The 21,160-nt window shown below is 50.0% G+C and overlaps 1 protein-coding gene across 1 annotated transcript in view; it reads left to right on the plus strand.

Moving 5' to 3' along the window:
* CALB2 (calbindin 2) overlaps window positions 1-15,558 on the plus strand; it is a 28,920-nt gene extending 13,362 nt beyond the window's left edge. The window contains exons 3-11 of the mRNA XM_033845043.2: window positions 796-885; window positions 3,471-3,551; window positions 8,599-8,655; window positions 9,235-9,312; window positions 9,847-9,902; window positions 10,238-10,277; window positions 10,531-10,584; window positions 11,346-11,417; window positions 14,870-15,558. Of these exons, the coding sequence (XP_033700934.1) occupies window positions 796-885; window positions 3,471-3,551; window positions 8,599-8,655; window positions 9,235-9,312; window positions 9,847-9,902; window positions 10,238-10,277; window positions 10,531-10,584; window positions 11,346-11,417; window positions 14,870-14,986 (645 nt within the window). The 3' untranslated portion in view covers window positions 14,987-15,558. The remainder of the gene's footprint in view (window positions 1-795; window positions 886-3,470; window positions 3,552-8,598; window positions 8,656-9,234; window positions 9,313-9,846; window positions 9,903-10,237; window positions 10,278-10,530; window positions 10,585-11,345; window positions 11,418-14,869) is intronic.
* Window positions 15,559-21,160: the final 5,602 nt, after the last annotated feature.

A 21,160-nucleotide genomic window follows, 5' to 3' on the forward strand; every position in this document is an offset into this window, starting at 1 on the left:
TAGAACTTATTGGGGGCCCCTGCAATAGGCTGGGCTTATTAGAAGCTGCCTCAATGAAATGTTGGGGCCTGAGTTCTCACATCTGAGTGATGGAAATAAGTCCTCACCCTTCTGGTAGACTTATGGTTTAATCCATCTCAAAGGCAGACGGGCATGTTTACTTATGTGGCACAGAGCACATCCATATGTTCTGTTTCCCTTTGAAAATAATGTGATTGAGCCTCAAAGAAGAGAACACTTAGGGCTTCCCTGGTGGCGCAGTGGTTAAGAGTCGCCTGCCAATGCAGGAGACATGGGTCTGAGCCCTGGTCCAGGAGGATCCCACGTGCTGTGGAGCAACTAAGCCCGTGTGCCACAGGTACTGAGCCTGCGCTCTAGAGCCCGCGAGCCACAACTACTGAGCCCACGTGCCACAACTACTGAAGCCCGTGCTCCTGGGGCCTGTGCTCCACAGCAGGAGAGGCCACTGCAATGGGAGGCCCATGCACCGTGGCAAAGAGCGGCCCCCCGCTCGCTGCAACTGGAGAGGGCTCGCACACAGCAACGAAGACCCAACGCAGACATTAATAAATAAATAATATATTTTTAAAAAGAGAGAGAACACTTAGATTTGGAGGAACCCTAAAAAGGGAAAGGGGGCAGCCCTGATTACTCAGAGCATTGGTTCAACCTGGTTCCATGCCTGCATATTTGGGGTGCAGAATGATTCCCCACCATTGCTGCACCAAGAGGGTGAGAGATCCACGGTTCGCAGGGGACCCAGCAGCAAAATCGGCGCCCTTTGTCTTTCTGCAGATGTCGAAGAGTGACAACCTTGGGGAGAAGATGAAGGAATTCATGCAGAAGTATGACAAGAACGCAGATGGGAAAATCGAGATGGCAGAGGTGAGTCCTAGTATCCTGCTAAGAGCTACACGGGAAGGGCCGTCGGTTGCCTGTGCCTCTCCCTCGCACAGGAGTCCTTCTAGGGATCCAAGTGAGGTGGTGGTCTTGAAGCCCCACCACCCCTCCCAGCACTTAGGCTGATGAAAGAGAACAGATGGAGCTTTTCCTTTGACTCACAAGGAACGAGGAAGCAACACACATTGGCCTAAGACAGGGATGAAGACTTTTAATGCTCTCAGGGTCCAACGGGTACTATAAATGTGTGATGAGCTCAGTTTAAGACAGAAGAGAGGGTGAAGTTTGCAGAACGGGAGAGTTCATGCCCCACCTAAAGGCATCCAAAGGGGTGTGTGTGTGTGTGTGTGTGTGTGTGTGTGTATAATTTATATATGTAGCATGTATAATTTATATATATTAATATATACACACACACACATTCATACGTGTGTATTGATGTGCATAGATATATACATATTGTTAAAAGATAAACTGAGGCATGTTAAAAATTTTAAGAGCTTATTGGAGCAAAAATCAATTCAAATGGGCCAGCGCCGAACCTAAAATAGTTAGGAACACTCTACCAATGGGAGCTATGGGAAAGACGTGTATATGGAAGAGCCAGTTACAAAGCAAGGAAATTGTTTGGCTGCATCCTTCAGGAAAGCCTAGTTGGCTGCTCTGGCTGTGTGTTTAGACTTTGGTTTGCTAACGTAGGCTACTAAGGCATTAACGCTACCTCAGTCTAATGGCCTCCTTGTTTAACAATTTATATATACACACATACACTTATACAGACACATCTACATGTGCCTGTGTGTGCAGGCCTAACCAGACACCTCTGGAAATCTGTCTGCAACCCATGGTCAAGTGGTCCAGAATGATGACAGCAGCACATAAAGGAGGGCAGAACTCCTCCCGGGGGGAACTGGTTGCCATGGTGCCTTAGGTCAGGGCCCTGGAAGGAGAGACTGAGACAGAGATTCGTGGGTAGGATTTCAAGAGAAGGGAGGAGAGAGCAACAGGAAAGGGCAGAGCAAGAAGCTAAGCAAGCGCATGGTCTCAGCTGGAGCCTCATCTTGGCCTGATCTCATGGGGGGCTCTGGAGTGTGGATTGCGCCACGGGGTTGGCCCCACCTTGAAGCAAGGGGTAGGATGGCCCTTTGCACCCCTATGTCAATCAGGCGTTGGATGCAAGCTGCCCCCTCCAGGATGGGGGTCAGAGGGGAGGATGGCTGGGGCAGTTTGGTGGAGGGCAGTTCTCCTGCAGGGGGCAGCAATGAGCCACTAGCGGTCATCCTTCACAGCAGCTGAGGGATGGGCTACCAGCCCAGTTAACGGTGATCTGTGAAAAGCACCAAGACCATCCCTATAGATGCCTAAACTGCAGGCCTCAGAACATCCTGACTCAAATGGGCTTAAACCAGGGGTTGGCAGACTTTTTCTGTAAAGTTCCAGACTATGGTCAGTGTTTTAGGGTTTGCAAGCTGTAAACCCTGCCTTCAACAACAGGGTATGTAAATGAAAGGGCCCTGCCGTGTTCCAATAATACAAGTTTATTTACAGAAACAGGCATTGAGCCAGATTTGGCTCATGGGCCATAATATACTGACTCTTAGCTTAAACTATGAGAGGCTCCTAATGAGAAAGGCCATGAGAAGGACTCCTGGTGAAGAAGACAAGGTCTCCAGCCCTGCTTCTCGGCAGTTCTCTTGGTTCTGTTCTCCACCCCTAAAACAGCTTCATCCTCAGGCTGGTAGCAAGCTGGCTAGAGCAGTTCCAGGCATCACATCCAGATGCAGAAGGGGGCCATCTCATTTGGTCCCTGATAAGAATAAGGAAACCTTTCCCAGGGGTACCCGCAGTAGAACGCCCCTCACATTTCATTGGCCAGGAGTAGGTCACATGTCTAGCCATAAGCCAATCACTGGCCAGGGAAATGGGATTATCACATCTAGCTGAGACTAATTAGGATTTGCCTGTGACTCAAGCATGCTGGGAGCAGAGAAGAGGGGAAGGCCATTGAGGGGGGGAGAGGGGCAGCCAACAGTGTTTGCGGCACAAGAGTACTTGCAGTTTTTTAAAAATCGGATTTGTTGTGGTATAATTTACATATAATAAGCAGTATTGATTTGAAGTGTAAAATTCCATGAGTTTAGACAGTTATATACAGCCATGTAGTCACCACCACAATCAAAATACGGCATCTCCATCACCCCCAAAATGTTCCTCTGTCTGGTCAGGCCCTCCTGCACTCAGATTAGTTTGCATTTTCTAGAATTATATATGTGGAACCATCTAGTAAGTATTGAGTCTGGATACTCGCGTTTTAAAGTGGCACCACTTTCTGTCCCTCCAGCTGCTCATACCTGAAGGTTTGGGGGTGACCCAGAAGCGCTTCTCAGAACACCCTTCTTCCCCTTTGAAGGGCTGTCAGCCCCTGTTCTCAAGAAAGGAAGCAAAATGGAGCAAAATGTGACTCCCATGCTGCCTTGCCACTGGCTGGTTTCCATGCTTCCTGCATGAAAGTCTGTTTGCTTCCTGGCAGGGCTCTCCGTAATGTTACTGTTGCTCTCTGATCCCCACAGCTGGCGCAGATCTTGCCGACCGAGGAGAACTTCCTTCTGTGCTTCAGGCAGCATGTGGGCTCCAGCACCGAGTTTATGGAGGTGAGACCAAGGCGCTGCCTTCTCTTTTGTACATCGGGGCCTGCCTTTCTCTCGTGTTCAGAGCCAGGCCCACCCAATGCCTGGGAATGGTCCCTGGAAGACACTAAACCCCTTTTGAGTAGCTCAACTACTCAAAATGTGGTCCATGGACCAGGAGCATCAATGTCGCCACCACCTGGGTGCTTGTTAGAAACACAGAGTCCCGGGCTTCGCTGATGGTGCAGTGGTTGAGAGTCCGCCTGCCGAGGCAGGGGACACCGGTTCGTGTCCCAGTCCGGGAAGATCCCACATGCCGCAGAGCGGCTAGGCCCGTGAGCCATGGCCGCTGAGCCTGCGCGTCCGGAGCCTGTGCTCCGCAATGGGAGAGGCCACAACAGTGAGAGGCCCGCGTACCGCAAAAAAAAAAAAAAGAAATGCAGAGTCCCTGACCCACTGAATCAGAATCTACATTTTAGCAAGATCCCCAGGTGACGTGTGTGCACGTTAAAGTGTGGGGAATAAGGTGAGGGGTAAGCTTGGGTAAAGTACCTTTGGAAAATAATGTGTACACACCACTTCCCATTTGGGTATTTGCCATAGATATTTGCATATTACAAGCTCTGAGAAATCCTGCAGTAAAGAGACCTGTTTCACTTGGTTTGCCTCCAGAATCTTTCATAGTTCCTTCTCACTCAATAGCATTAGTGTTCCTGGAATTCAGAGTTCCAAGGAGCATTCTTGAGAAGGATGGATTTAGGTACCATTCTAAAACTGGAAAAGCCCAGTGAGAATTCCAGTTTCCAGTATCTTCCAGGTTTGGTGTTTGACTGTGGTCTGGGGCTTCACTGTCCATCTTTAAAATAGATGTTGCCATCTTTGCAGTAGCAATTCTTTGAGATCCTCATGGGAAATAGGACATCCAAACTCAAGTGTCTTTTGAGTAATATGCAATTGACAGATTGAACCATGTGAAATTGCTCATATTTAACCATTCTTTATTTACAAAAATTGGAAATTCCATGCGGTTTAACCAAATATATTACTAATCCTGATGTCCGGCGAACTACCAGTTATTTTTGCTATTTTTCTGGGGCTCTGCACCCTAGCCATTCAATGTATGTGTCCCTCAAGGTGAAATTCAACCCATACCACCCACACACACATGCACACACAGTGCCTGCTGTGATAAATAATGACTAGCCTTCAACACAACTCCAGTCGCCATTTGTCATGTTAAATCCATTTCTAGCCACCGGTAATCCCCTGTCCCTGATTCACTGCTTAAACATGACTGGAGAGGTAGTCCAGAAACACACATGGCAGTGAGTTCCCCATATAGATAGAAAGTCAGTTAGAAATAATGGATTCTTAGGGCAGAAGACTCATTTTTTTAAGTGGTAGCTTGCCTAAGCATCAGATATGGATTTAATTTTATTGTGCTTTAAAGGATTTTCTCCAGTTTTTTCACGATGGCAAAATTCCATAAGCTGGTCATTGACAGGCTGGATTCTGTTCTTAGTTCCCCCCTTGCCTGTCTAGGAGGAAAAGTCCGCCTATACATAGAACTTGTCAGGGTGCTGCTTTTGTGAGTGTCTGTTTTTCTGTCTGTAGAAAAGGGAGCGTTTATACTTGATTACTCCTTTCCTGATAGGGAGGCGGCCAGAGATTGGCCTCCCTTCCACCTATGATCAGGAGAATGGGGATGACAGCTTGCAGGGGGCAGAGATGCTTAAAGAGGAGGGGAAGGAAACCCTCTCTCTCTAAATCATCAGTGGTTTCTCTCTGTGTAGTTGACATGGTTCCATATTTTACCTGCCTTTATCCTTTAAGCCCCAGCATAACTACTGAGCCAACACCACCCCCATCCCACAGGTTTCCTGGGACCCCATCATCCTACAGGACCATCCCCTCCTGGGGTTGTCCATTCATTCCATCATTATCAGCTGGAAACATGAAATGGCCCCTCTGTAGCCCTGAAAGGTTTGTGCTGCCAGATGCTTCCATCCCACTGCTCATCCCAACATTTTAATTTCTAACGTAAGTGACACCTCAGGATTTCTTTGAGATTTCACAAAGCCCAGGTTTCTTGAACTCTTTTCCTTGAATGGGAAGAGAATCATGACCATACTTTGTGATGGCTGAGCACAAAGTATGGGATGGAAAGAAAAGTCCAGCGTGAGAGCATGGAGCTGGGGGTGGATCCAGGGAGGGAGGGAGAGAGGGAGGGAGGGAGGTCAGAACTGCTAGGATGATCTCACTCCGAAAGCAGCTGGCTGCTTTGCTTTCTGGGAGGACTGGGGTCCCTTCAGGTTATCCTCCCCTGAGGCGATTTAGGGGGTGTCTGCCTTTTTCTCCCAGTCAAGACTCAACCTAGATGAACTAAATTCCCATACACTAAAGGCATGCAGGTGGTTGGTGACGTCATATTTGAAAATCTGCACATATTTCTTTGTGCTTACTCGAGGGCGGGCTTTCAGAGCATGGGAAGGGATATGTTGATGGAGCCGGGCATTTTCTTTCCCCAAAGAAAGAACTCTCCCCTAATCAAAAATCATTTACCCAAGTTGTACGTAGAATAAATCTACCTTTTTATCGGGACTTGCTCATATCTCATAACTTTTTAAAAAATCAGGATCAAATTTTTTGAGCCACTACTATACCATGAGAATTACACAGCCTAGTTTGCTGGTATGGAAGAAAGATCCTAAAATATCTATACATTCTCACACTCCTCACAATAAAAGGGGGACACGCCATCAACAGACGAATGTGTGGTACATATATATAATGAAATATTACTCGGCCATAAAGGAGGAATGAAATAATGCCATTTGCAGCTACATGGATGGAGCTAGAGATTATCATACTAAGTCAGAAAGAGAAAGACAAATACCATATGATATCACTGATATGTGGAATCTAAAATATGACACAAATGAACTTATCTACGAAATAGAAATGGATTGACAGATACAGGGAACAGACTTGTGGCTGCCAAGGGGGAGGTGGGGTGGGGGAAGGATGGATTGGGAGTTTGGGACTAGCAGATGCAAACTATTATATATAGGATGGATAAACAACAAGGTCCTGCTGTATAGCACAGGGAACTATATTCAATATCCTGTGATAAACCATAATGGAAACAATATATATATATGCGCACGCGTGTGTGTGTGTGTGTGTATATATATATATATATATATTTCTGAATCACTTTGCTGTACACCAGAAACTAACACAACATTGTAAATCAACCACAATAAAAACTTCTTTTAAAGTGGGGGACATGATGTGGAGAAGTTGAGGAGACAGGAGATCAAATTTGGGAAAAGAATTAGCGCCTGCTGACTTTCAGAAAATCAAGAGTTGCTGGTGTCTAGCTGTGCTGTTTGGAGCTGAGGGAGAAGGAAATAAAAATCAAGGGAAGAAAACTTGGAAGAAAATCTAAGAACTGTGATCAGGCAGCAAAATAGACCAAGGATTAGGGAAACAGGGTTCTCTGGGCCGTTTGTCACAGATACACCCACTCTCATTCCCCACCATGGTATTCCCGCCTCCCCACAAGATAGACTGGGTTAAACACTGGGGTTTCAGGACAGCTGCATTCAGGACCAGATTTTTTCAGGACCATTGTTATTAGTTAACTATCGCTGTGTGACAAATTACCCCCCAAAATTTACCAGCCTAAGGCAACGAACATTTATTATCTCTCAGTTTCTGTGGTTGGAAATTTGGTAACAGCTCAGCCAAGTGGCTCTGGTTCAGAGTCAAGATGTCAGCTGGGCTGCAGTCATCTGAAGGCTTGACTGGAGCTGGAAGATGCACTTCCAAGGTGGTGCACTCACGTGGCTGTTGGCAAGGGGCCTCAGTTTCTCACTACACGAGCCTTTCTATAGGGCTGCTTGAGTGTCCTTACGACGTGGCACCTGGCTTCCTCCAGAGTGAGTGATCAAAGAGGCAGAACAAGAAGGAAGCCTCAATGTCTTTATGACCTAGGCTTGGAAGCCACACACTGCCATATCTGCCGTGTTCTATTCATTAGAAGTCAGTCACTAAGTTCAGCCCACATTCAAGGAGAGGGAAACTAGGGAAGTGAAGAATTGGTGGACATTTTTAAACCATTCCAACTGTTTTTCCTTGTTTCTCCTGTGTGATGTCTGCTCCTGCTCAGATGGCCAGAACAGAGAGGAAGGAGGTGGTCAGACCCATATCACCTGCTGAAACTCTGCTTCTCTTTGATCCCCCAGATGCTGTGGTCAGCAGGCAGTTCTCTGGTCCCTCACAGGGACCCAGTGCATGTACTGAATAACTGGGACTCAGATCAGAGCCCAGAACCAGTATGGAGCAAGATCCAGTGATGGACCGATTGTCTAGGCCTAGATCACATGCCTCCCTCTGGAGATGGATCAGCCCCTCCGGAACCATGTGGACTGAGCATGAGAGAGGGGTGGTTTCCTAAAAAAAAATGGGGCGATGTTTTTTATCAGAAAGATGGGGGAGTGGCCTTGGGATAGTCTAAACAAACTGATTCCACTACCAATTCTGTTCCACCTTCAGACGTGGCAGCCACATGCATCGTGGTGGAGGGGTTGAGGACGCAGTACAATGAGGAGTAACCAAAGCCTGCTTCTGCCCCTTCCAGAGGGTTCCTACCCTTGCTCCCAACTCCCACGCGGAGAATGAGAAGCTTCCAGAACAGTAAAAGGACACCCAATATACCCACAGCAAAAATGGGATCCAACAGATCATAGTGCTGGCCCTGGTAAAAATCTGCCTGGTTAACACCTTAGAAAACCATAACCCTGGTTACAAGATGACCCTGAAGCCAGTTACAGTAAGGAGACCTTGTCCCAGCAGGGTTGTTTTCTTCTCTGTGACCTTGGCCAAGACACCTTCCCTTATCTCTTCAACTGCGACATGGAAGGGACTGGTCTAGACCATCTCCATGTCCCCATCTCATTGTAATATTCTTGAATATCAAGACCCGGCCTGGCCCGTTAAAGGAAGATGGAGGGAAGCTTATAGGTGTGGATAAATCTTTGTGAATAGGTTGACATTCTCATTGCAGGCTTGGCGGAAGTATGACACAGACAGAAGCGGCTACATCGAAGCCAACGAACTCAAGGTAAGATGAGCCTTGGAGAGGGCATGGAGGGCGCAGAGAATGGGCCTGAGACCAAAGTGGTGGTGGGTTTAAGGAACCTGGGGAGGGAGGAGAGGGTGGGTGAGGAATGTAGGTGTGTGGTCTGCTTCGGGATACTCAGGCCCGGCTCTGAATGGTTAGACATGTTCAGCCATGTGAAATCAGCAACACAGAGCTGTAGGAGTTCAACCAGTTCACATTCCTCTGCACGTCAGTGCCCAGGACAGGCATTCCAGCAGTCTGGCCTCCTCGCTTGCACGTCTACCCCTAAACTCCTCTGGACCCAAGGAGTCCCAGGCACTGCTTAGCATGTGTCCTGGGCTCTCTGAGGAGCCAGAGCCAGTTTCTACTGCCTGGCCTATGGGGTGAGGTTGCATCCAGCAGCTCCCTCCCCCGTCAGGGTTACTCCACAAGCATTAAGGGGTGAGGGAATTGTGAGGGCTGCAAGCTACGCAAATGATGTGCCCCGGAAAACAGTGTTGAGTGACCGTCTGAAGGAGCAGGTGAGTCAGGGACAGACAGCCTGAACTGGGAGCTCTGAAGAGGACTTTGGTATTCCAGGGATTTCTGTCTGACCTGCTGAAGAAGGCGAACCGACCATATGATGAACCTAAGCTCCAAGAGTACACCCAAACCATAGTGAGTGGCTGGAAGTATCCCTCCTCCCCAGGGGTGCAGGACACGGGCCCCAAATCGGTGGGATTCGGGGTTTGTGGGGTCGCTAGTTGGCTGATTCTTCAGGTCCAGGAGAGGTGACTCCCAGTGGCAGCCAGCAAGAGGGATGCTAGTTCATGGGCCCTGCACCCTCTCTCTTGAGGTCCCCACTCAGCCAGATGCTCCTGGGACAGTGTAAGACGGGAGCATCTGTTTCCATGACAGCCTCCACAGCTCCAGGAGAGGATAAAATTGGAGAGGGTGGGCCTTCGGTGCTGGTCTGCTGTCTTCTGCGGCCCTGTCCCTGAGAAAGGGGGAGGGGAGCCATGACCAAGTCCCTGCTGTCTCCCCAGTGACCGATTCAGCCCATGCTGGTCCCTGCCACCAGGTGACCTCAGAGGACGCATGCGCATACTCCCCCATCCTCCTTCCTCTCCAGTACAGGGGATGGCAGGCCAAGGTCCGACATGAGAGAAAGTCAAAGCAAATAACCCAGGCACCACTTTCTGTCCCCAACAGCTACGGATGTTTGACTTGAACGGGGACGGCAAACTGGGCCTCTCGGAGATGTCCCGGTAAGTGCCTGCCCTCACTCACCCCAGCATCACTTTTCACAAGATCCCTGCAGATCATCCCTGTGCTACCATCCCTATCGCCAAGATCAATCAGTGGGGAAGGTGACAGGTCAGGTGTCCTGAAGCACAAATCAAAGTTAGGTCAAATCATGATCATCATCACCTCAACGTTCCGTCTCCCTCTTTTTAGAACTTTCCACTGACACCTGATTATTAAGTGCTCAGAGATCGTTTCCATAACTACAGATGCTCCTTCTGCATCCCCTCCCCCCAGGTCCGAGTTGTTCTTGCTTCTGCTCTGTCTCCTAATCGCTGCTCTAACATTCTCTTTCCAGACTCTTGCCTGTACAGGAAAACTTCCTGCTTAAATTTCAGGTAAAATAGCCTCTTTGCTTTTCTTCAATTCCTCCTCCCTTCCCCTCACCCCTGAGCTCACCCTTCCTCAGCACACGTGCACGCACACACACACACACACACATGCTTTTCTTCAATTCCTCCCCACTTCCCCTCACCCGAGCTCACCCCTCCTCAGCACACGCGCGTGCGCGCGCATACACACACACACACACACACACACTCACTCTCTGCAGGGCTTTGGCTTCTGTCTTTAATACCTTGGGCCTTCCAGGGCATGAAGCTGACCTCGGAGGAGTTCAACGCAATCTTCACATTTTACGACAAGGTAAGACAGAGGACGGTGTGGATGGAAAAGCAGGAGGCCCGTTCCAGGCCCCCCTCCGCCCCACCCCACCAGAATGGCTCGCCTTGGTCCTTAGGCGTAAACGAGCTGTCGGACAATCTGAGCCATGCAGTTTCTTCCTGTCCCTTTGGATTCCCTGCAGCATCTTCTGCTGTGTGAGAAGATAAATGTCCTTCAGTGTGTGGCCTGTGGGACCCAAGGTTTTGGTTCCTTAAAAGTATAGGAGAGAATAGCTCATGGAAGAGGGTTATGCCTGGAACTAGGGTGTGATTACATTGTTGGTACCCAAAGAGAGGAGGTGCTCAGTACTGCTCCCCTGGTGCCAGGTCATAATCTTGCTGTCTTCCTAGGAAGTGGGGAGTGAGAGGCCCTCCGTACCAATGTCGCCCCTCCCTTAGCTGCCCCTGTGTAGGTGACTCCAATGGTTTTCCTTGGGGGTAAACTTTAAATAGCCTGTGTTCATCCTGACATCTTGTTGTGGGATTCGACACCCAGGGAGTTAGCAAAATGCTTCTTGAACCTCACTTACAATTTCAGTGCAAATGAAAAACACCAGAAGGGAAGGTTACCAACAGTTTTCCCCGGACCCTCCCTTTCCTGCAGTGACTGGTAAAGTCAGAAGTGACACGTTATTTGGGCACCTCTTTTGCTCAGAGTAAAGACCGTTAGCAAAGCTAGACTGTGGTCGGGGGTCATGGGGCCTGAGTTCTGAGGCTCTGTGCTGACCCTCTGCTCCCCGCCAGGATGGAAGTGGCTACATTGATGAGAATGAGCTGGACGCCCTCCTGAAGGATTTGTATGAGAAAAACAAGAAGGTGAGTGGCTGAGCCCGGAGGTGGGGTGCTGTCCTGGAGGCGGGATGGGGGTGGGAAGGAAGGCCGAGGAGTGCGTTTTGCTCCTCTCTGATCACCGCCTAACAAGGCAACGGCAGTTTTTTGGTTTGGTTTTCTTCTGGTTGAATTGACTGATTTTTTTCTTTTAGTACACATAAAAAAGTTTGCCATCTTAACCATTTTTAAGAACAGTTCAGTGGCAGTAACTACATTCACGATGTTGTGCAACTGTCACCACCATCCAGCACTCTTTTTCATCTTTCCAGACTGAAACTCTGCAGCCATTGCTGCCTGCCCCCGGCCACTGGCACTCATCATTCTACTTTCTCTGTGCATCTCACTGCTCTAGATACTTCATATAAGTGAGATCATACAGTATTTATCTTTCTGTGTCTGGCTCATTTCACTCAGCGTAACCGTCTTCAAGGTTCATCCATGGTGTAGCACATGTCGGAAATTCCTTCCTTTTTAAGGCTCAGTAACATTCCGTGGTGTGTCTATCCCACATTTTATCTGTCCATTCACAGGCAGACACTTGGGTTTCTTCTGCCTGCTGGCTGATGGAAATAACGCAGCTATGAGGCCATGGCAGTTTTGATGTGGCCCAGTTCTTGGAAGTGTCAGCCACATGGCCAACAAAAAAGACTTTTTTACAGGAACCGGGAGATGAGTCTTGGCGGCATTTTCCTCCACCTCCTGCAAAATGTCTTTCTCTGAGAAAATGGTTTTGCTGCTTTCTTTAATTAGATGAGGAACGCTCTATAATTCCTTGCGTTGTCTAACTGCCTGGGCGGTCCGGCTAGAGCTAAATATAATGCTCAATTTCAGGGCAAAAAATTCATCACAGCCTCTGAGTCTATCTGTCTCCCTTTCCAACTGCCTTCCGACTTCTTTATCCTGAATATCATCCTTCATTTCTTTCACCCTAAATTTATTTTTTTGCTTTACACTACCTACAATTGCTTTTTGAAAGAGGCAGAAAACAAATTATAAGCAAATACTTCCTAGGAAGAAAGGAAGTACTCACCAAGTGTTTGAACTCAGCAGACGTTTTCCTGGCACCAAACTCTAGGAGAAAATTATTTGTGCATCCTTATGTGTCCAAGGAATGTTGCACATCGTAATGGAAAATATCTTTAACTGTAATTGTATTAATGAGGCATGATTATTCTCCATATCACCCTGCTTTATGCCTGAGGCTGATGGGCCTTGAAGGCAGGCATTAAATCTTGGGAGAGACCCGAATTTCCTGGTCATCACCTAACTAGGCTCTTTCTTGATTACCACAAAAGACAACTCATATGGCTACACAGCTTGACTCGAGATGTGGAAACAAAAAAGAGTCAGGGGTTGGGGCTAGGAAACAACGCTGAAGATTAGAGAACAAGGATATTAATAAAATTGTTTACCCGGGAGCCTTCCACCTGTACTAAGCTCCAGATTTAGCACATGGGGATTGAGTGAATGAATCAGTAGAGAGAGCTGCATGCTTGTAAATAACAGCGCCTGAGATGGGAGGGGAATGGCCATTTTTAGGTGAGCCCACATGGCAGATGCATATGCCTTTTTTTTTTTAATAAATTTATTTTTTATTTATTTATTTTTGGCTGTGTTGGGTCTTCGTTGCTGCATGCAGGCTTTCTCTAGTTGCGGCGAGCGGGGGCTACTCTTCATTGCCGCGTGCAGGCTTCTCATTGCGATGGCTTCTCTTGTTGCAGAGCACAGGATCTAGGCGCGCAGGCTTCAGTAGTTGTGGCACGCGGGCTCAGTAGTTGTGGCTCGCAGGCTCAGTAGTTGTGGCGCACGGGCTTCGTTGCTCCGTGGCATGTGGGATCTTCCCAGACCAGGGCTCAAACCCGTGTCCCCTGCATTGGCAGGTGGATTCTTTACCACTGCGCCACCAGGGAAGTCCGCGTATGCCATTTTGATGGTGCCTTCACGGACGGTGATTCGGTTTCTGAGCAGATTTACGTTTGAGGCTCCTGAGGGACAGGCTGATGGGCTCAAACTTCGACATTTCCTAGCAGTCCTAAGACAGTTGCAACTTGCTAAAGCCATCCTCAGCTTCAAGCAATACTTCTAGACACAGAAAATAAGCAGCCCCCTCTGTCCATTCTGCTAAAACTCTTGATGCCGCACTGAACTGGAGGGTTTTGTCAAGCTCGGGCTTGATATATGGGGTCACTTCCTTAGCTCCTAATTGAGTGGTAGGTCGCTCAGGCACACCCTGGTGTTATGGACTAGGTGACATTTTTTCCAGGAACTTCACAACTTTAGTGAAGATGCCCCTCAAAGCTAGAGATGCCTGCAAAGTGCCTTGGGGCTGGGTGGTGGCACAAACCCAGGAATCAGTAACGTGAGGGGATGTCACCAAACGATGCAATAAAAGACTGACCTTGGAGCACTGAGGGCAGGTGAGCCACGTGAAGAATTACTCAGGGGACCAAGACTCCTTATGGCTGGAGAGTTGGTCCCATCCTTTAGCCAATACCTTAGTCTTTACACCTCACTTTTCTCATTAGCTGAATGGAGATAATGACCCATCAGCCTGGAAGGGGAACTATTTAAAAAAAAAAAAAAAAGATCTGCCGACGTGTTCCATACAAAAGGAGGAGGAAGAGGAAGGAGGAGGGAAAGAAAAAGACGGTTGTTTAGTGAGTTTCCAACGTTGATGATGACTTTGCTCTATTTCAGAACTTTCGGCTATTTCCATCCAAGGCAACACAAGGCATGTGGGCTGTTGGTGTTCTGTACATGTTGGTCTCCATTTTGTATGAGACTCTGGGCATGTGTCTGTGGGTCACCTGTCTTAGTGCCCCTCAAGGCCACAAGGAGCCAGTGAACAAGCTGTAGGCTGGTAGGCTTGCCGCTGGAGGAGAAAGGAGTTAGAATCCCTTGTTTCGCTGGGTGAGGCTTTTAGGGAAGCATGATCCAAGGGGCCTGAAGACGAAACTGGGGAGCGCCCCTGGCATTCTCCTCCTCACCTGCAGGGACCCAGCAGCTCGAGTAAAGGGAGGCTCACTGAGGTAGAGGAATTTAGAGAAGCTGTGCACAGATAATGACTGTCACCACAGCTACTGTTTGGAGAGCACGCTGTGTGTCAGGTACTGTGCTAAGTATTGTTTACATTCATTTCCTCACGGAATCATCATAACACCTCAATGAGGCAGGCTCGTTACTGTACCCATTTTACAGATGAGGCAGCTGAGACTTAGCAAAGGTTGAATACTTTCCCCAAAGCAATGCAGCCACTAAGTGAAAGGGAGAGTGTTTTTCATCCAGGGCTTTCTGACTCCCAAGGCCCATGCTTTGTGTGCCTCTAAGCTACTTGCACTGAGATGGGATAAGGGAAAGGTTCTGGCTGAATGAACAGCTGGGCCGTGTAGGTGGGGCCGTCCGCTGAGCCTCTTACCCTCTCCCTCTCTGTCTCCTAGGAAATGAACATCCAACAGCTCACCAGCTACAAAAAGAGCGTCATGTCCTTGGCCGAGGCGGGGAGGCTCTACCGCAAGGACCTGGAGATTGTCCTCTGCAGTGAGCCACCCATGTAAAAGGGGGGATGGGGGCTGCTTCTCCACCTCCCCTCAAACCTGCCCCTGCTGCCCTGCCACTTCCACCCAGACCCGGAGATCCTGAGCATCCCTCCCACTGCCCCTGCCATCTGCACACACCCCAGCCTGCAGAGCAGGAAAGAAGAGACGGAGAAGGGGCTGCTGACGGGCCCCCTGGGGCCCCCTCCAACCCAACCCTGGATGACCAGTCACAGCGCTCTGCATGCAGAGGGGCACCAACCGCACAGAAGGTGGGCAGGGGCACAGGTGGGGAGTCCCTCCTTCTCTTCGCTGTGATGCATGAGCTCATTCGCTGTATGATTTAGGCTTCTATGTCCAACAGAGTGCACCCTCCCCTCTGCCTCTCCCCCATGCCACCAGCCACCCCGAACCCCCGGGTTCCATGCCCCGCCTCGCTAGTGGTGTAGCTGTCTTCTCAGAGCTCCTTGTTCGTGGCGGGCACCGGCCCTGTCCTTGACTCAGCGTGCTCCCTTTCCCTTTGGGTTTCTTGTTTACCAAAGAAGAGTTTACAGACAATAAAAAGGAAATGTTCTCCTGTGGAAGCTCTCCCAGTTCTGGCTGAGTGGTCAACTTTCTCTCTGCCGCTAGTCCCTGACAAAGAGAGAGCCTGTCCTCGAGTGAGTGGGGAGAGTGAGGGGACCACCCAACTGGGGCATAACCGCTAGAAGCAAGGGTGTGGGACCCCGGGACGCTGTACTTTCCCTTGCCACTCACTGCCTTCTCTCCATCAGCCTGTCACTTCTCTGCTCCATGTTTGTTTCCACGTTTCTGAAATCATAACAGCAGTTATCAGTTCATTGAAAGTTTACTAAATGCCAGGTATTATGCAAAACAGTTTGCCTGCCGTATCTCTCTTAGTCCCTTGAGAGGGGTGCTGTGATTGTCTCCAGCGTACAGATGAGGAAACTCAAGATTAAAGAGGTCAAGTAACGAGCCCCATGTCTTAGGGCCAGTTGGCGGCGCAAAGCCAGGGTATGAATCCCGAGGATTGGATCCACATTTTTTTTTTTAATTGGCCGCACCGCACGGCTCGCAGGACCTTAGTTCCTTGACTGGGGATTGAACCCGAGCCCCCTGCAGTGGAAGCTCGGAGTTCTAACCACTGGACCGCCAGGGAATTCCCTGGATCCACATTCTTTACAGTAGGGCTACCAATGGCCTGTGGCAACAGTGGGACGAGGTGATCTCCACCCAGCAGGGGGGACCTCCACCCAGGAGTTCCAGGCACCACGAACTTAACTTCTCCCCCTCGAAATGCAATTTGCCCCACAGCCACATATCAGATGCCCCTTGGTATAGGGCCAGCATGGCCTTTGGGTGCACAGAACTCTTTGGGATCCTAGAACAGAGAGATACCTGATTTTTTTTTAATGCTATCAGATACTGACTGTTTTGACATTACCTCATTTAACGTCGCAACAATCCTTGCGATGGATACGATTTTCAGATGAAGAAACTAAAGCTCAAAGACGTTAAGTCACTTTGGACGTGTCCATTCAATAACCAGGAACTCACCTGGAGCAATAGAGCCCTGTGGGTCGAATCTACGCCTCCTTTCTTTCCCAGCCACGCCCCTTTCTGAGAGAGCCTGTCCTGTTCACCCCCTGGATGCTGCAGCCGGAGAGCCACCTGACCTCTGTCTGCCTGCCCACAGCTGACGGGGCCGAGAGTGGACATCTGGTCCAGGCGGGGCCCCTAAGAGTCTCCTGGAATCTGAGGTTGAGAGCCAGGGCTGTCAGGCAGAATGTGTGGCATTGAAGCTGGGTGGTGATACAGCTTTGGGGGCGAGAGGTGGCACGACAGCGATCCAAAACCAAGCCCGAAGTGATGCTGAGAAGAGTAGGAACCAAGAGCCCGGGAGAGTCAGAGAGTAGTGGAGAGAAGATGCAGAGAAAAACACAGGAAAGAAGGAAGGGAGGAAGGACAGAGACTGAGAGAGAGAGAAAGAGACAGAAACGGAGTGAGGGGAAGGGGAACCAGCCACCAGCTCCCACGAGGCCCTGTTGCACTGCCTAATACCGACTTCCCTGCCACCCCTATGTATCCTACCAGGGGATCTCCTGTCCACTAAGCGCAGCCCCCCACCCTATCATCCCTAGGTGTCCTCGGCCAGCATCCCCCAGGATGAGGCGCTGTAGCCCAGTCTATAGCTTCACACCTGCCCTCCCGACACACACTGCTCTGCCTGGGCTTCCCCTCAAAGCCCCCGAGGCAAGATGGGGTGGAGCGGTTGCCACAGCCTGGGATCCATGCAGGGGCAGAGGTGGGTCCTTTTCTACCTGGTTGCAACTCCGGGACCCAGATTTGCTGGAAAGGGAAAGGGCCTGGGAGCCCTTTCTCCCAGGCACGATCTCTATTCAGCAGAAGGGGAAACTCATGCCGTCAGGGACACCTGGTCTTTCAGAAGCCGGTTTAGTTCATTGTGAATGCAGGTATCCGTCTATTGAGACAAAGGGAGAGGGGAGGGTGATGCTAAGGCCATCACAGTGCCGTGCCGTCCTCAGGGCTGTGCTGACTCTCTCCTGTGTTAGGAGCCCACGCCAGGGGAACAGGGGCTGGGGTGACAGGGAGCGTGGGGTGGCATCTGGGATTCATTTCACCCTTTTCTTTCTCTCTTGTGGACACCAGACTTTGTTGCTGCCTGACTCACAGGTGCGTTAGGAGCTGGTGAGCTCTACACACAACCCTTCAGCGGAAGATCCTAGCCCAGCTCCATGCCCTTGAGTGGAATTTCCCATTCCACATAGAGCCTTGGGACCTGAGACCAAAGTCCAAAATAGAGCAGTCCCATGCAGACGCAGAGATTTCAAACTTAAAGGCAACTGTCTCCCGGGTACATTCTCCATTCACAAAATTCCCTTTGGAAAGATTACCAAAAGCCAGGCACAAACCCATCTAACTCTGTATTTTGGAGGGGGACACCTGTCTTCTACCCTAGCCTCCCAGGACCACCCCAGGAACGGCCCCACCCCTGTGAGGTCCAGCACCTTTCTCTTGTCTTGAGTTTCTCCAGGCAACTCTATCAACAGCCTCACCTTCTAACACAAAGACCAGCAGAAACAGGCTATGAAGAAAAAGGAAAATGCCCAGGAACACCAAGTCCAGTTAGTAAGTCCCAAGGAAGAGAGCAGTGTCATACAACTAACTCGATTAGCTGGAATTAGTTGCATCTCAGGGCCGAGAGAGCAGGCTGGTCAAATCCACAAGGTGCCAGGTCACTGGGAAGAACCCAAAATGGTTTGGACCACTGCAGTTCTTTCCCCAAGCAAACTGTCAATAATATAATTTTCCTGACAACTACTTTCTACCACAGGTTGCATGGGGAGACGGAAGGAAGACAAAGACATAGGGGATAGGCTCGGTGGCACTGAGAGGGCATGGCCCTGACCCTCGGGGAACACATGATCCCACAAGGAGCCTCCCTTTTGTGTATCTGGTGCACCCCTGAACGTGTGGCCCACACACCCCCTTTGGCAGCAGCAACAAAGGGACTGCCCCTTCCCCTGGAAATCCCTCCCTGGCTTCCCAGTTTGGGTGCCACTCCCATGGGCACCTTCGTTCAATAATAAGTATTTGTTGAGTACCTTCATGGAGCTTATACTCTAAGGTGAAAAAGACAATACATAGATTAAAATGTTCATAAAGTTGTGATACGTGCTCTAAAGTTCAACAAGGGAAAGAGGTAGGAAGAGGGGAGGGAGGCACTATTTTAGGTTCTCTGAATAGGTGAAATTCAAGAAGAGATGTGAATGAGGTGAGGGAGTGGACCTTGCTGCCATCTTGGGGAAGGGAGTCCAGATGGAGGAAACAGCCAGTGCAAAGGCCCTGAGGTGGGAGAGTTCCGGGCATGCTCAGAAATGTGGTCACTGGGGCTGGGCAGAATGAGGGAAGGGGGTGAACAGTTGATGGGGCTGGGGAAACAGGTGAGGCCAGGTGGAGGCCACAATAAAAAGGACTTCGGATCTTACTGTGTCAAAGGAAGCCACTGAGGGGGGAGATCATCAGAGAAGTGACATGATTTATTTTCATGGTCACTCTGGCTCCTGTGTCAACACTAAACTATAGGAGGCAAGGGAGAAAGCAGAGGCGCCAGTTAGGAGGCTGACGCACCAGGGCCACTGAGAAACGCTGATGACTTGGACCAAGGAAGTGGGGGAGGTGACAGCAATAGCAGATTCTGGACCTGTTTCTAGGATTGAATCAAAAGGGCTTGCTAAGGACTAGATACGTGACACGCGAGAAAAACAGGAGTCAAGAAATGACTCCGAGGCTGCTAGCTGGAGCCACTGGGTGTGTGGTGGGTGCCATTAACCGAGACACGAGAGAAGCAGGTTTGGGGATGGGTCGGGGGGGTAACTGGGATCTGGGACACGCTGCCTGGCATTTGGTGTCTGTCGGGACACCAACGGAAACCAGACTGCACATTCACATTGTGGACCTTCAACAAACATCCATGAGACAGACAGACGCTAGGTGCTGGGGACACAGCAGTGAAGAGGAGAGTCCCTGGCTGCCGAGAGCTTAAAGGCTCCTGGGCCTGAGAGACGAGGAAACTAGCAAGTCCGCACGGTAAGTGGTAGGTCAGAAGAAAGCACAGCAAGAGGTCCCTAGATTGGGGGTGGGGGTGAATTCCTTGGTGAGAATGCCTGGCAGTTAAAACGTCAGCGTCCACAGTGGCACCAGAGCCAGAGGAAGCCATGCTCAACTGGGGGGACTGCAAGTCTCTTGAGAGCTGAAGCTCAGAGGGGAGAAGCTCAGAGGGTAAAGCTCAAGGACCAGACAGGACCAGCTTGTGCAAGGCTGGACATCACTCTCTTTTCCCAGGCTGCTTTGCAACTCCTTTCTTCTCCTTCTGGTCCTGGCTCAACCGTCACCTCCTCAGTGAGGCCCACCCTGATTAAACTGCAACCCACTCACCCCCCACCCGATGCCCCATAACCCCTCCCCACCAGGAATGTTTTTCCCCATAGCACATGACGACGTGCCCTGACGTGCGTTCAAATGCTCCCCCAGCTAGAAGGTAGGTCCTCCAGGGCGGTGCTCACACTCTACTGTCCTGCCCACACCTGCCCAACCCACACACCTGGGGGCACCATTCCTTCCAGCCTCCTCCTCACCTGGCACCCCTCAGCTCCCCAGAATAGTGGCCCCAAAGATGTCTGAGCCCTAAATCCTCGGATGTAGCGAATACGTTATTTTCCATGGCGAAGGGGAATTGGGACTGTAGAAGGAATTAAGGTTGCTAGTCAGCTGACTTCAGGGAGACTATCTCAGATTAGCCAGGTGGGCCCAGAGTAATCACAAAGGTCCTTGGATGTGAAAGAGGCAGGCAGAACCCAGAGTCAGAAGGATGCAGTAAGCGGGAAGCGTTTAGAAACTAGGAAAGGCGGGAAAACATTCTCCCTTAGAGCCTGCAGAAGCCCCGCAGGCCTGCCGACACCTCAATTTTAACCCATTTTGGACTTCTGACCTCCAGAGCTGTAAGGTAATAAATTTGTGTCGTTTTAAGCCACCAAGTTTGTGGTAAGTGGCTACAGCAGCCAACAGGAAGTGAATACAAAACAAAACATAAAACAGAGGCCCACCTACTCGGTATTTGTGTTCCTGTCACATTATGAAATATGGGTAAGAATATATCTTCCTGTGAGTGTTTCTGTGAGGAGCCAGCGGATGCTAGTCACACACACGCTTCGCACGGTGCCCGGCACGGGGTCTCACTAACTGGCAGCCGTGAGGATGATGTCTGTTGTGGCCGTAGCGCAGGAGGCTTCCTCCGCTTTCTGCTGTGTGTTCTGTGGCTGCCCCAGGACTCACGGGGATGGGAGTCCTCCAAACCTGGCAGACACCCCAAGGGACAGTTCTGTCTGCCAGGGCCCAGGAGTTGACCTCACACACCGGGCCCACGAGGGGGGTCCTAGAAACCACCCAGAAGCCTGGATCAGGGTGCTCGGTCCTCCTTACGCCTGTCCTTTGTTTCCACTCAGAGATCATAGTCAACCGGGAGAACTTGGCCAGACAGCCCCTTTGTTGGTCTCAAGTTCCCCATCTGTAGAATGGGAAGCTTGGAGCGAACGGTGTGCAAGCCTCCTTCAAAATCTTACCCCCTGACATCTCACTGAATAGCGTTTATAAATGGCAAACAAACACATCGAA

This window comes from Tursiops truncatus, chromosome 19 (genome assembly GCF_011762595.2).
Source record: "Tursiops truncatus isolate mTurTru1 chromosome 19, mTurTru1.mat.Y, whole genome shotgun sequence".
NCBI classification, from domain to species: Eukaryota; Metazoa; Chordata; class Mammalia; order Artiodactyla; family Delphinidae; genus Tursiops; species Tursiops truncatus.